General features: G+C 45.5%; 1 protein-coding gene across 2 annotated transcripts in view; it reads right to left on the reverse strand.

Annotated features, from left to right (window-relative positions):
- Positions 1-398: 398 nt before the first annotated feature.
- RRP36 (ribosomal RNA processing 36) overlaps positions 399-13,576 on the reverse strand; it is a 31,443-nt gene continuing 18,265 nt past the window's right edge. For both annotated transcript variants that reach the window (XM_053383444.1, XM_053383445.1), the window contains exons 3-8: positions 10,048-10,186; positions 3,790-3,856; positions 3,237-3,341; positions 3,007-3,081; positions 2,703-2,820; positions 399-1,776 (exon numbers count right to left, since the gene is read on the reverse strand). In XM_053383444.1, coding sequence (XP_053239419.1) covers positions 1,637-1,776; positions 2,703-2,820; positions 3,007-3,081; positions 3,237-3,341; positions 3,790-3,856; positions 10,048-10,186 — 644 coding nt within the window. In that variant the 3' untranslated portion in view covers positions 399-1,636. The remainder of the gene's footprint in view (positions 1,777-2,702; positions 2,821-3,006; positions 3,082-3,236; positions 3,342-3,789; positions 3,857-10,047; positions 10,187-13,576) is intronic.

Below are 13,576 nucleotides of genomic sequence, written 5' to 3' on the forward strand. Positions count from 1 at the left end.
TCCTCATGTCATAGCACAGCCCCTGCAAAATTCTACTGTCCATCCATAAAAAGTGACTTTTCCTCCCCACTTCCAAGAATACAGAGCAGTTGTAGTTGGCTCAGAAGCAGAGAGAGAGAGAGAGAGAGAGAGAGAGAGAGAGAGAGAGAGAGAAGGGCAAGAACTAAAGGTCTGACAAGATTTGGAACGCAAGATAAAAACCGGAAAGTGATCTGCTTATCTGGAATGAAGCCACGATGGCAATTATTACTAGCTGAAAATATCAGGCCACACTGAGAGAAACAGAGAAAAGGGGCGGGGGTGGGGGGCGAGAGCAAATTAGGCGGAAATGGTGAGAAAATGTCTTTGCCCTAGCAAAATAAGAAGTCCTGCAAATAAAATCTCACTTGATGCTCAAAGAGGAAGAAGTTTGATTTTATAAAATTAGTAACTTTACTTCAAAAATTTGTTCAGTGAAATGTTGCTATAAAACACCTTACCAGTTAGTAATCCAAAGCAGGTCTGTCAAAATGACATACACACTCATTGCCACCAGTAATGAGACGGCAATTAGTTTCTTTGTACAGAATCTCTAGAAACTGCCCAGATTTCAGTTCAATGTTAGAAGCATGCACATTTGCAGCAAAACAAACAACAACCCAATTCTGGTTGTTTTGGTAGAATTTGAGAGTATACAATTAAATGACTGAAATTGCAGGTGGGCTAGTGCAGATCATACACAAATTGGTGATTTTGTTAGTGCCCAGACATCTTAACACACTTGGCATTCTGATTCCAATTATTAAAATGATTAAATTTTATCTGAGTAAGTTGACGAAAGAGGTTTCTAGTAATATGGAGAGGTGGCCATTACTTAAAATTTAGCATTTGGGGGTAAGGTTAATAAATGAAAGATATTGCCACAGGTAATATATGTACTTTGTGGTATTTCACTATATATTTCCCAAAGAATATCTTCGGAAATTTATTGGGCTAATTGGGAATTTATTTGGGATAATTCTCCACCACATTTTTTACTTAAAGAGACTTCAACTGTCAGTATTTGAAGATGGTTTTAATTTACCAGATACGGAAAATATTATGGAAGATTCTGGCCTGCGTAATACCAGCGCATGAAGCTAAAGCACGGTGCTTTCTGGGAAACTCTCTTAAGCTTCCACAGCAATCTGCAAAGAAAACAGCTGGGAATACAACCAAGCAGCACTAATAAGTAGCAAGAGAAGCAGGTGGACGGAAAATGGGGAGCCTCCAAGTCTGCACAGGCTGCGTAGTGGAAGAAACAAGGAGTGGGGAGTCCTGGGAAATATGTTTTTTTTGGGGGGGAGGTGCTCCTTGACTCTTTGCCAAGCTTGAGGCTTGCCCCTGGAAGGAGGGAGACAATTTTTTGCAATAATTTTGCAAATAATTTGCAATAATTTGCAATCTATTTCCCATTGAAGGCGGCAAACGCTTCTCAGGCTGGGAATGTCACCAATTAATTTTGCTCAAACCCTTGCTTGTTCAGAGCACTGGAATGCCCCTAGCATTAGGGGCAGAGAAAACTTGGGATTGTTGACCTCGCTGGCCAGAGTCGATAGTTGATTTGCAGCAGGAGATTTGCACCTGTAAAATGGTGTGTCACAAATATAGCCAGATATTACACATCCTTCCTAAAAGGCAGCCTCCTTTTGTCCTTGGCGGCATTCCTTTTCCTCTTCTTGCTCAGGAAGCCCTCCAGCTTCCCACTCCTCTTCAGCTCTTTGTACTTCTCAGCCAGTTCCAATTTCCGCTTATCAGCTGCAAAGCACAAAGGGGAAAGTGGCCTTAATTCAAGCCAGCCATGTTCAGAATGTCACTAGCAATTCCCATCCCTAACTCAAGCTCCCTCTTCCACTCCCAGTCCTCTCCCATCTTTCAATAGAGTCCCGTGATTAAAAAAAAAGAATCCACATTGATGACTGCACACCCTCTCAGTAAAAGTCACCATCCACTCCCTTTGCTTTGCATCATTCCCCAGTGCAACTGGTAACCAGATCCAATGAACACAGCAGGTGAGAACACCATTCAAAGTGGCAGTGCTGACCATCTCCAATATGCAAACCAAGTAGAGGAGAGGAACATGACAGACTTTTTTCATAGAAGGTAAACAGGGTCAGGGCAAGACTATCAGGTGCTCAAGGTCACACAGAATTTGGGTCAAACCAGGATAAACCAAGAAGCGCCGCTACGACAGTTTGTTTAACTGACTCCCATCGAGCCCTGTCTTAAAAGGATTTCTTCCTTCTGTTCAAGAGTCACACCACTGCAGACACCGCTGTGAACCAATGTATAGACAGTGGTGTAGCGTGGGTTGCCAGGGCCCAGGGCCGTGTGGAGGGGATGGATGGAAGGCTGGGAAACAGACAGAGTACGCATGCTCATTCAACTGCCTAGCAGTGCCCCTGTCACCCAGGAGATCGCAGCCACAGAGATAAGAGTTGCTCCATTGCATGGAGAGGTCACTTCCTGGTTCGCAGGGAGAAACCGTTTTCAACAGAGCCTAGCGACAGAAGCACGCAGCTGTGTTGAGGCAGCACTGGGTGTTGACATTTTGTTCCCGAGCCAATCGCCCCTGTGCCCCCCGCCAGCTACGCCACTGCATCAGCAACAGGTCCCCTATTTGACAGCCTGATGGAAAGTCAAGGCTCGAACCGTGCACCTTCTGTCGACAGGCCAACACTTACACTTCTTTAGATAGAAGGGCTTCTTTCCTTGCTGGGCCAGCTCCCTCTGCTGCCTCTTCAAGGCCAGCTCCTTTTCTCTCTCCTTCTGTTGTTTCCTCTGTGTCTCCTCCTGCTGAGTCTAAGAAGCAAAGATGGGCAAGTTGCAAACATGCCACGGCCGGCCAGCGTCAACGTTTCTCCTCTCCCCAATCTCACGGGCCTCACTGGAGCTTTCCGCTGAACGGCGGCTCCAGGCTTTGGGCCTGCCTGCAGCGTCTCCAAAGGAAACCCGAGCTGCTCCTAATTCCCTGCGGCCCCAACTCACCATTTGCTTGAGGAGCTGCTGCAACTTGGTTTGCCGCTCCACATTTCGGCTTTTCTTCAGGTGCTTCTGAACTACCTGCAGGGGGGAAAGAGGGGAAGGCGCTGAAAGGGAAGTCGCCTTTCAACCCAGGACTCTTGAGGTAAAAAGGGGGGTAAAAAACTGAGGTAAAAAAACAGGCTTTTCCTCCTTCTAGGCAGGTTGCACTCAACGTGAGTAGCTGCAGCCACTACCTCTTTCTCCTTCTTCCTGATGTCGTTCAAGAAGCTGTACGTCTTTTCAAAGATTTCTGGCTTATACTCCCCAGAGAGGTCATCAAAGCGAGGATCTCGAGGTACCTGGGGAGGAGGAAAGAGAAGCGAGCACTAAAATTTGAAACTGCCAAAAAGTGGTGTCTTTCTTCTTGGGCACCCATCATTACTCTTGTCTTTCAGGAGCAAGCCGAATCTGTATCATTCCTGTCACACTCAGTGGCCCTTGCCTCATGCAGCGCTGCACTGAGCACTGCTTACTAAGTCAACAGTCTCCTCAGTCGTCATGCGAACTCCATTATATTCATCTCCTCCCAAGTAATTTTCATTCATCCCCTCCAAGTAATTTTCAGTTGTGTTACTCAAATATTTTCCTTTTCTTTTCTCTTCTACCCATGTTTTTTGTCCACGGACACAAGGCTATTTTCTTCCCTTTTTTATTAATTTGCAAATTTAACAAAGAAAATGAAAAAATAAAAACCAGAAAAAGGGGAGGAATGAAATAATGTTGAAGAGAGAAAAAACAACAACTCACCTTCTTTTTAACAGGCACAACTCGTCTTAGATAGGGGACGGGCTTCTTGGCTGAAATTTCCAGAGGTCTGTGGGAGAGAGAGATAGAGAGTACATACTTAGGAAAGAGAAGCCTGGGTTTATATCCTATCCTTGGGTGGGTTGATTCTCAGAACCATCTCTCAAGATGCGAAACTCAAATGCTGCGCCAGTGTTTTGCTTGTTTTCCCTCTGCACTGTTGACCACTAGAAACTTTTGGAAACTAAGAGACTGCTATGTGCAAGGAATTGAAAGCCACTTGGAAAGCAAAGTGTGTTATGTAATATGACAAGAGAAGAGATTAAAGGGAAAAGTACATTAACGCAGGACTGGATTCAATCTTCTGAATTTTGGAACAAGATGTATTACTACTAGAAGAGTTTATAATAGATATTAAGGCTAACTACATGATGTATGTGTTTCCTTATATTTATTGCTATGTATATATTAAGGGCTGTCAACAGATTATAAAAGTTTAGTTGATAAATAGTCTGGCCTTTAACCAATTATTGATTAATCATTACATTTATATACTAGAGCCTTAGTATAGATGCCTTTTTGAGATATTGAAGGAAATGCAAGGTATCTGTTTACTGAATTGTAAGTTACCACTCACTGTTAGAAAGAAAAGGGCTCTTTAACATTGCCTTCCCTCCATTCCAAGAGGGAAAATGTAACTTCAAAGAACAAGAGTGTCCTGAATTTTCATCCCCAATAATTTAACAGCCCCCTTTATTTAAATAAAGAGAGTACTCTGAAACACAACAGCGTAAGCCTATATCCTACTGTGTACAATGGACCTTACTTCCAAGTATATTTGCTAAGGATTGAAGTGTAGAGCTTTAGTTAACTACTCTACCAACAAAACTTACTGGGCGCCAAATAGCACCTTCGAAGTACAGTGGTACCTCGGGTTGAGTATTTAATTCATTCCAGAGGTCCGTTCTTAACCTGAAACTGTTCTTAACCTGAAGACCACTTTAGCTAATGGGGCCTCCCGCTGCCGCTGCGCCGCCGGAGCACGATTTCTGTTCTCATCCTGAAGCAAAGCTCTTAACCTGAAGCATTTTTTCTGGGTTAGCGGAGTCTGTAACCTGAAGCGTATGTAACCTGAAGGGTATGTAACCCGAGGTACCACTGTACTTTACAGACGTCACAACAGAATGTCTATTGGACTAGATGACCCTCGGGTCCCTTCCAACACTACAATTCCATGATTCTCTGATCTCAACTACATCGCTTGACTGTAGCTTGCTCTTACAACAATTCACTTGAAAGGAGAAACAAACACAGGGGAAATGGAATTAAACAGGGTTCGAAATTAGCAGGGTGCCAAGCACATTTTGCGCCTAAAGATTCTCCATTTCCCAGCACCTCAAAAAGTCTGGGTGCCATTTTTTGCGCCTGGCTGTCAGTCAAGGATTACTGAACTGTATGTGATTTGAAGCCTTGAAGTATATGTTAAAGAAAGAGTAGACTGTTTTGAAAACCGTATTGTACCAATATTTTATTGTATCCACCAAATTAAGCACGGGTGCATCCACACACCCGCTGGGTCCGCACTCCTATGCAGAATGGGAGGATGTAAAGACGGAAAGCGAAGAAAACATTTCGATTCCGCTGGCATGGGTGGATTCCAATGCGACTGATTGTATTGCGGTGATTGCAATCTGTATGGCAAATTAATTATATAATCAGTGGGTAAAAGGGGGAAAAGCGCTAATTAAAAAACAAAAAAACCAAAAGCAGCTTCCCGGGCTGTGTGCATCTAATTAAGTGCTCTTATCATTCCGTCCCCTTTCACCTGCATTCATTGCCTTTTAAGAGGCCGTCTTTTTCTTCAGAATTGCAGGGCACAAACCGCAAGTCATTATGTGTACGCTACTCTGAATAAAGGTCAGGGAGCAAAGTTTCAGACAAAATAATATAATCTCTAATGAGATTTTGCTTTTCTGATGTTCAAAGTCAAGATTTTGGCTTGAAATGCTGGTCCCTAGCCTTTATCGGTATATCACAGGGTTCTGCTACCAGCTGTATAAGATGCAAGTTTTCATCCCAAGACCCAAAGTCAGATAAATTTGGATGGAAATATTTTTTGATTGATGGAATGACACTGACATCTCTCTGGAAGTGGACCCACCCCTAGCTACTTTTGGATGTTCATAATTTCTCTAGTATCCAGAACTGCTTTTTATCATCAGCTTCGGCATATTATTTATTCCTGATCAATGGCTCTGGCTTAAAACCAGGGGTGGGAAGGCTTTGCCCCCACCCCATATCATTGGATTCCAACTCCCATCAGCCCCATCCTGTGTGGACAATAGACTGGAATGATGGGAGCTGTGGTTCAATAACGCCTGGAATGCCACCAATTTCTCATCCCTGGCTCTGGAAACCATCGTTCAATTTGTAATCTCTAGGCTGAGCTACTGCAATATGCTATATCTGGGGCTTCTGCTAGAGTATTCAAAAGCTGTTCTTCATGCAAAACCCAGCAGCCCATTAATTAACGTCAAGGAACACTCGGGATTATGCAACGCTGTATCTGCTTCAACCACCAATTGGCTTCCATGCCCTTTCCAAAACTGCTGACACTACCCTTTCAAGTCCTAAACAACTTGGGCTCAGGGAAAGCACGAGAGCTTGTCTCTCAGTAAAAATCAGCAAAGGAGACCCTCTTCTGACAACAACCCCACTTAGAAAAGGTCAAGGATCAGGGCTTTCTCAGTCGTTGCTTCTGTTTTATGGGATACAATGACCGAAAGGTGCCCAGATTTATTACAATTTGCAAAGTTTTGGTTTTTTAAATCCTCTTTGGCCCAACATTTCACCTGTAGCTTGATGTAAAATAAGTTTTAATATTGTTGTGTTCTTAAACTTTATATCCATGAATAACCACAGCTATTGTTCAAGTGGTAAGAAGAAAGAACTAAGCACCACTCATGTCTTGTATTTACTAAGCCTACAACTTACATACATTTAACTTGTACGCATTCAGCTTTATGTGTGAGACAAAAAGTAAAATAAAGGGGGCAGGATTCCAGGAAAAATGATGCCCCCCCAACCTGCCGTTGAACCAAAGGTGTTTTGATGACATGCAATTTGGGCTTTGGGCGCGATCCCGAGAACGTAACCCCAGCGTCAGTTGCGGGCTTACTGTACGTTAGAACTGTTTTGGCTCCAGCTGCACCTGAGCACTTCAGTGGAAAGGCAGGCTATAAAAAGCAGTAAATACTGGAATAAACTTATGCAAAGCAGGAGTTCGGAAAAGGTCTCCACTTTAGCAATAAATGGTTCCAGCATCCCGTTCCCTACCTCTCTCCAACCTGCTGGATTACCACCTTCAAAGCATTTTCAACCCACACCGCCCAATTATTCAGAAGACAAAAGCAGGTGATGAACCTGGAATATTCTCTTCAAAATGGATTGGTCCAGTAAAGTCAACATATCACTTATTTGGTGCCTTTTACTCCCTGGACTGACGTGGCGCCATCGCTATGCCAACATAAATTTTAATGAGCCGCCGTAGAAATCCTTTGAAAATATGACACCCAGACCCTCCTCGGCAGTGACATTAACCAAGTCACACTCCTGTTGTGCTTCGCAACCGCCAGCCTTCAGACGCGGCAGAAAAAGCAGCGCATCACGGGAAACAGACAGCTCTCTATGAAACAGCCTTTTTCAGAGGGATACACCAAACTCCCTCAGGTTAAGTGCAAACTGATAAAATTATGGGGAGTGGAGAAAACAAGTAAGCTAATCTTCTGCACCAACAGCCCATGAACGGCTCGATGAAGTTAATTACCGTATTTTTCGCCCCATAGGACGCACCGGCCCATAGGACGCACCAAGTTTTTTTGGGGGGGAAATAAAGAAAAAAAAATTATTTCGCCCCCCAGGCGCTTGTGGGGCCGGCAGCGGGGAGACGCGCTGTGCCTCCCAGCTGTCCCCGGAGCTTGCGGGGCAGGCAGCGGGGAGAAGCGCTCTTCTCCCCGCCGCCCGCCTGCAGACCAGGTCCGGGGACAGCGGGAAGACGCGCTGCGCCTCCCAGCTGTCCCCGGAGCTTGCGGGGCTAGCGGCGGGGAGAAGCACGCGTCTCCCCGCCGTCAGCCTCCAAACCATATCGGGAGACAGCGGGATGGCGGCGTTCCGCCTCCCCGCTGTCCCCCGACCTTGTGGGGCTGGCACTGCGGCTCTCCTGAAGCCTGGAGAGCGAGACGGGTCGGTGCACACCAACCCCTCTCGCTCTCCAGGCTTCAGCGAAAGCCTGCATTCGCCCCATAGGACGCACACACATTTCCCCTTCATTTTTGGAGGGGGAAAAGTGCGTCCTATAGGGCGAAAAATACGGTATATTTTTATTAGCTAGCTGAAAAGACAGCACCCTTACCAGAATTGTGACAGTATTGTGGAGTTTCGCAGGCAGAGCTGCCAGTTCTTGATCCGGATGCGGCACCTATTGCTTTAACAGCCCCGGGGCAGCAAAACATTATTTGAGTGTGGTGTCCCAGCTGCCCCACTGCAACATTTCTCCTCCAGGTTTGAAGTAGCAATGGGATTCTGCTTTCTGCAGCAGGCAGATGAGCAACATTTAGGCTCATACCCAACCAAGTTGTCCTGTAAGCACAAGGAGTTCAACCTGTGCTTCTTCTCATCTCCCTATGTACACACCCCAAATCTGTTCTAGGGTTCCCCCCAACCCTAGAGAGCAGATTTGGGGGCGGGCAGAGGAATCCCATTGTGCAGGCAGCAGTCCTTGCATGAATAGGATGACTTTGTCAGATACAAGCCAGAGAATGGACCGCAGCAGCAGGGCAGGAGCTGTCATTCCAGACACCATGTGAGAATTCACAAACCAGCCAGGCTCCTTCAGACACCTCTTGCTTTTCGCTTCCATAACATACTGGTTTCCAATAAGCATGCAGAAGATTTTATAAAGCTTGCTCACTTTTTAAAAAATATTGCGGTGTTATGTTGCTTGCTTCTGAATCCAATTTCATTCAAGAATGCACCACTGAACAGGATAGAATTTGGGGAGCATTCCCTTAAAGTCGAGAGGGTTCCTTTCAAACAAACACACACACAAACACCTAGCTGATTTGATTCCAGCTGCACTGGGGCTTTTGTAGAAAGGCTCTCTCTCCAAAGGCTTTGGAGAGATAAAAATAGAAATAAGCAACCCATAATAGAAGAGGCATTTTGAAAGGCTTATATAGCATTGTCTGGAAAGCCAGTGAGAGCTTCAGGTAAAAGGTGAAGTAACAGCACAAGATATTAACAGAGGATGGGGAGGGGAGAGAGAAGAGAAGCAGAGAAAGTTGGAAGAGATGAGAGAGAACTGATGAAGGAAAGAACAGGTGTCTTTTGGATGTGACACTTGGGCGACTGAAACCTGGACAAAGGGTAATGACACACAGCAAAATGGAGAGAACTGCGGGGAGGTGTCTGAGGAGGGACTACAGTGACGATTTGCATCAGTGTCTATTTTAATGTTTAAATTACTCATCACATTGATGGCATTTTACAGAATACAGTGGTACCTCGGGTTAAGTACTTAATTTGTTCCGGAGGTCCGTTCTTAACCTGAAACTGTTCTTAACCTGAAGCACCACTTTAGTTAATGGGGCCTTCCGCTGCCGCCGCGCCGCTGCTACACGATTTCTGTACTCATCCTGAGGTAAAGTTCTTAACCCGAGGTACTATTTCTGGGTTAGTGGAGTCCGTAACCTGACGCATATGTAACCTGAAGCGTATGTTACCCGAGGTACCACTGTACACCAAAGTGTGAGAGACTGGGAACACAAACGGGGCCAAAGAGTCACATAAATGGCTCCCAGAGAGGCTTAGGAAGAAGGAAGTAAATTAATCACAGCAAGGTTATAAAAATGCATTGAGAGCAAGGTAGCAGCTCCAGTGGTGAAGACCGTAAAGCAGACACTTAAGGCTGTTAGTTCTTCAGGTAAGTCCATGCTACCACCCACCCTCCCAGAGGGAGCCCTCTGGTTAAACTCCAATTCCTTCTTTCCAGGATGAATGCATTCTGCTCCAATAGCTCTCCAGAGGCAGCTAAGAAATCTCTACGCCCTTCACCAAGCAGAAAAGGGCTTACTGCATGAGCCCATGCACAAGTTCGATGCTGAGCTCACTTTCAAGTAAGCAAGCGCAGGTTTGCAGACTTCACCTGAGCCCAGGGGAATGCAGTTCTCTTTTGGGGAATGCACAACAGGGAAACACATTTACCCGTGCTTGTTTGGACGCTGCCTCTTCTCTGGTTTTGTGACATTTACTGCCCTTTTCCCAGTAGTCATCTGCTGATAGGCCTTGGTCCCAACTCGATTTCTCAACTGCAGCAGCTCCTCGAAAGACATCGAAGACCATTCTGGGGGAAAGATAAAAACGAGACACCCGCAAACAAATGTCAGTCTTTGGATTATTCAAACTCTACCACCCGCTGCCCAACCCGCTTCATGACATGTTGAATGCTACTGTCTTTTTTGGCACTCAGATTGCAAGGGCAGCTGCAGGTAATCACCTTGCGATTCATGCAAGTGCCACCACTGCCACCACAAAAACCCTGCACACCCACCCAGTGTTCAATCTCACAGCCCCTTCAAAGACACACTAAACTGCCCTGCCAATGGTGCTATCCCCATGTGGTTGAGTCAAGTATTCAGGGACTATCATGGAGAGCTTTTCAACCCAAACAGCATCCCGCCAGGGACACAGATCAATGGGAAGAGGCCTCAACAGCAGTATGGGACAGCACCACTGGAAGCTTCTCCCTGGGAGTGTCTGAAGGAATCGCATGTGTACTGGAGTTGTGTGGAAGGACTACAAACTTGGCATCCTACATTAAGTAGCCACACACTGTGCTAGTCCTGCAGAATTATGACACAGACCGGGTCACAGCTCTATCTGTGAAATTAGGATCCAAACAAACAAAAACAAAATGGTCACTCAACTAATGGTTTCAGAGTTTGGTGAACACGAGCCAAAACTGCCAACTAATATACAAATTAGCTGATTTTTAACATCTTCCATTCACATCTTAAAGAGGGCAGAAGGTTGAAAGTTTGTCTGCATTCTAACTTCCTTTAGCATTTCTGAAAAATGACCAGAGTAGTAATTCTAGATTCACGACTTAGAATTAAGAGCACTTTCGCATCAGAGGTGTAACTCAGTCTCGGCTTGTATCTTCGGCCTTTTAATGTAATTTTTTTTAAAGCAGCTGTTCTCGGAGCTGAAGTGCAGCTTCAAAATTGAACTCTTCCACCCTGCATTCACATGTAATACACAGAATGAGAGATGCTTAGCATTGATTAGGAAATAGACTAGAAATGTCCACTCTCTCCCCCCACTGCCCAAAAATAAGGAATTCAGAATACATTCAGAGCTCCTTGCATGTCCATTATACGACAAGTACTTGACTCTCCACTTGTCTTAGAAAGGAAGACTTCTGAAGTCAAGCCATTCCTATAGCACAAATCTTTCCTTAGGCTTTCTCTCTCCCAAGGGGCTTCTCAGTCCTGGTTGCTGACACTGCTAAAGAGCTTTTTGCATTACACACACTGCCCTAAGGATTAAGGGAAAGCCCTTCCAGCTCCCATCTCTTTTATGACCTGGAGACAGAACACAACTGTTTGCGCATGGCACATTTCATCAACATGTTGCGGCAGGCGGTCACGTTTTACAAAGGTTCCAAAAGACATGATGTTGATTGATATATCATACACAATGCAGATTAAATATAAATAAGTAAAACCCAATTTCTAGCACAAAGTGCTTGCAATTTAAATTTTGACGGTTGAGATGACATCAGAGGAAGGGGGGAAAATAGGAGATGAAAGCATAGCAGGGAGTGATTTTATCTTCCTAAATACATAAAAATGTAAGGCTGTCATTGGGCAGCCCTCATTGCAGGATTTGTAGTGCCTCATAACAATTTGGATTTGCATGGAGTCCTCTTGGGGGTGGTAGGAAGGGGGCGTTATTGGTTTGTTCTTGTTTTTATTATGTATTTTGTGTTTTTTATCTCGTATTTTTATGTTGTGAACCACCCTGAGATCTATGGATGAAGGGCAGTATACAAATGTAATAACGATGAGAAGCAAAAGAGAAGGCAGGTTGTACAATAGCATGGGGACAAGAAAGGAGAATCACTGAGAGGGGAGGAGTGGTTCTAAAACAACACCAGAAGCTTGAGTAAAGAAGAAATGGTGGGAACAGAGAAGAAAATGGCAGCTTTTTAAAAATGGCGGAGGTTTGAGGAAACTTTTACGGTCATTTGAGTACATCAGGAAAGGAGGAATACTGAAAAGGAACATTTGGTTGATTTAAACTTCCATTCCTCGGATAGCTTATGTGAGATAAAGGATGTGCAACCTATGACTCCATAGTATTTCCCCACAATCCTGGTACCTCCACTCCTGGTGCCATGCGTTGTCTTCTACATGAAGTTCCAGAGTCATTGTAGTAATTCGGAACAGAGTCTTTATTAAGAAGCAACAACCATCAACAGAACTCTACCGTGCTCTAACTGAACAAGCTAACCAACAGCCTTGCTCTTTAAATTCTGTTTATTTTAAAGAGACAGCAGAATGGATCCACATAGGGGTTTGTGTGCAAGCGAGAGGGGGAGGCGTAGAAATGGGGTGGCGTGCAAGGGAGAGTTGAGGAATGTAAGCAGACGGGTAGAGGGGGGGGAAAGGAGTAAAGGTGAATATGGTGATGCAGAGAAAGGAGAGAGCAGAAGGCATGGGAACGAGGTTGAAACTGAAGGCAGGGGCATGAAAGGGTTTGACGAATAGGAGGTGATGTTGGCTTCATAATTCGGCATAAAGTGAAAAGGATGCTTAGCAGTTGCAATGTGTGGGAGGAAGAAGATGCAGGTGGTTACCATGGAGGAGTTCTGTGTGCAAAGGAGGTTGCACAAAAGAAGGGGAAGGAGGAATGGACATGGGGGCGGGTGAAAACTGGGATGTAAAGCTGGACTAACAAACAGAAGAGAGAAATGGAATGAGAAATGGGGCTGGGAAGGTGAAAAGCAAGCTTAGTCCTTGCATGGGGTGTGACCGGGAAGCTCCAGGAGGTTAATGGGGGAGGAATGGCAGGGGAGGTGGAGCAAACAGGGGCACATGCCCTAGTAGGAACATAAAAAGGTAAAGGTAAAGGGACCCCTGACCATTAGGTCCAGTCGTGGCCGACTGGGGTTGAGGCGCTCATCTCGCTTTATTGGCCAGGGAGCCGGCGTACAGCTTCCGGGTCATGTGGCCGGCATGACTAAGCCGCTTCTGGCAAACCAGAGCAGCGCACGGAAACGCCATTTACCTTCCCGCCATAGTGGTTCCTATTTATCTACTTGCACTTTGCAGGAGCAGGGACCGAGCAACGGGAGCTCACCCCGTCGCGGGGATTCGAACCGCCGACCTTCTGATCGGCAAGCCCTAGGCTCAGTGGTTTAGACCACAGCGCCACCCGCGTCCCTTGTAGGAACATAGTCTGCCTTAAAACCAGGTGTCTGTCTAGCTCAATATGATTTACTCTGGTTGACAGCAGCTCTCTGGGATCTGAGAAAGAAGTCTTCAACCTCTGCTATTAAGTGGAAGTGTCTGGGATTGAACCTGAGATCTTCTGAAAGAACAGGAGGTTCCTATCACTTTAAAGCTGGTTCGGCCACCTCCAGGCACAAATGCAGCACCTTGGACCACGCATGCATCCTGCCAAAGGGCAGATTGGGATTCAAACCCACACCTCCAGGCAGAGACTGTAA

This window comes from Podarcis raffonei, chromosome 3 (assembly GCF_027172205.1).
Source record: "Podarcis raffonei isolate rPodRaf1 chromosome 3, rPodRaf1.pri, whole genome shotgun sequence".
Lineage (NCBI taxonomy): Eukaryota > Metazoa > Chordata > Lepidosauria > Squamata > Lacertidae > Podarcis > Podarcis raffonei.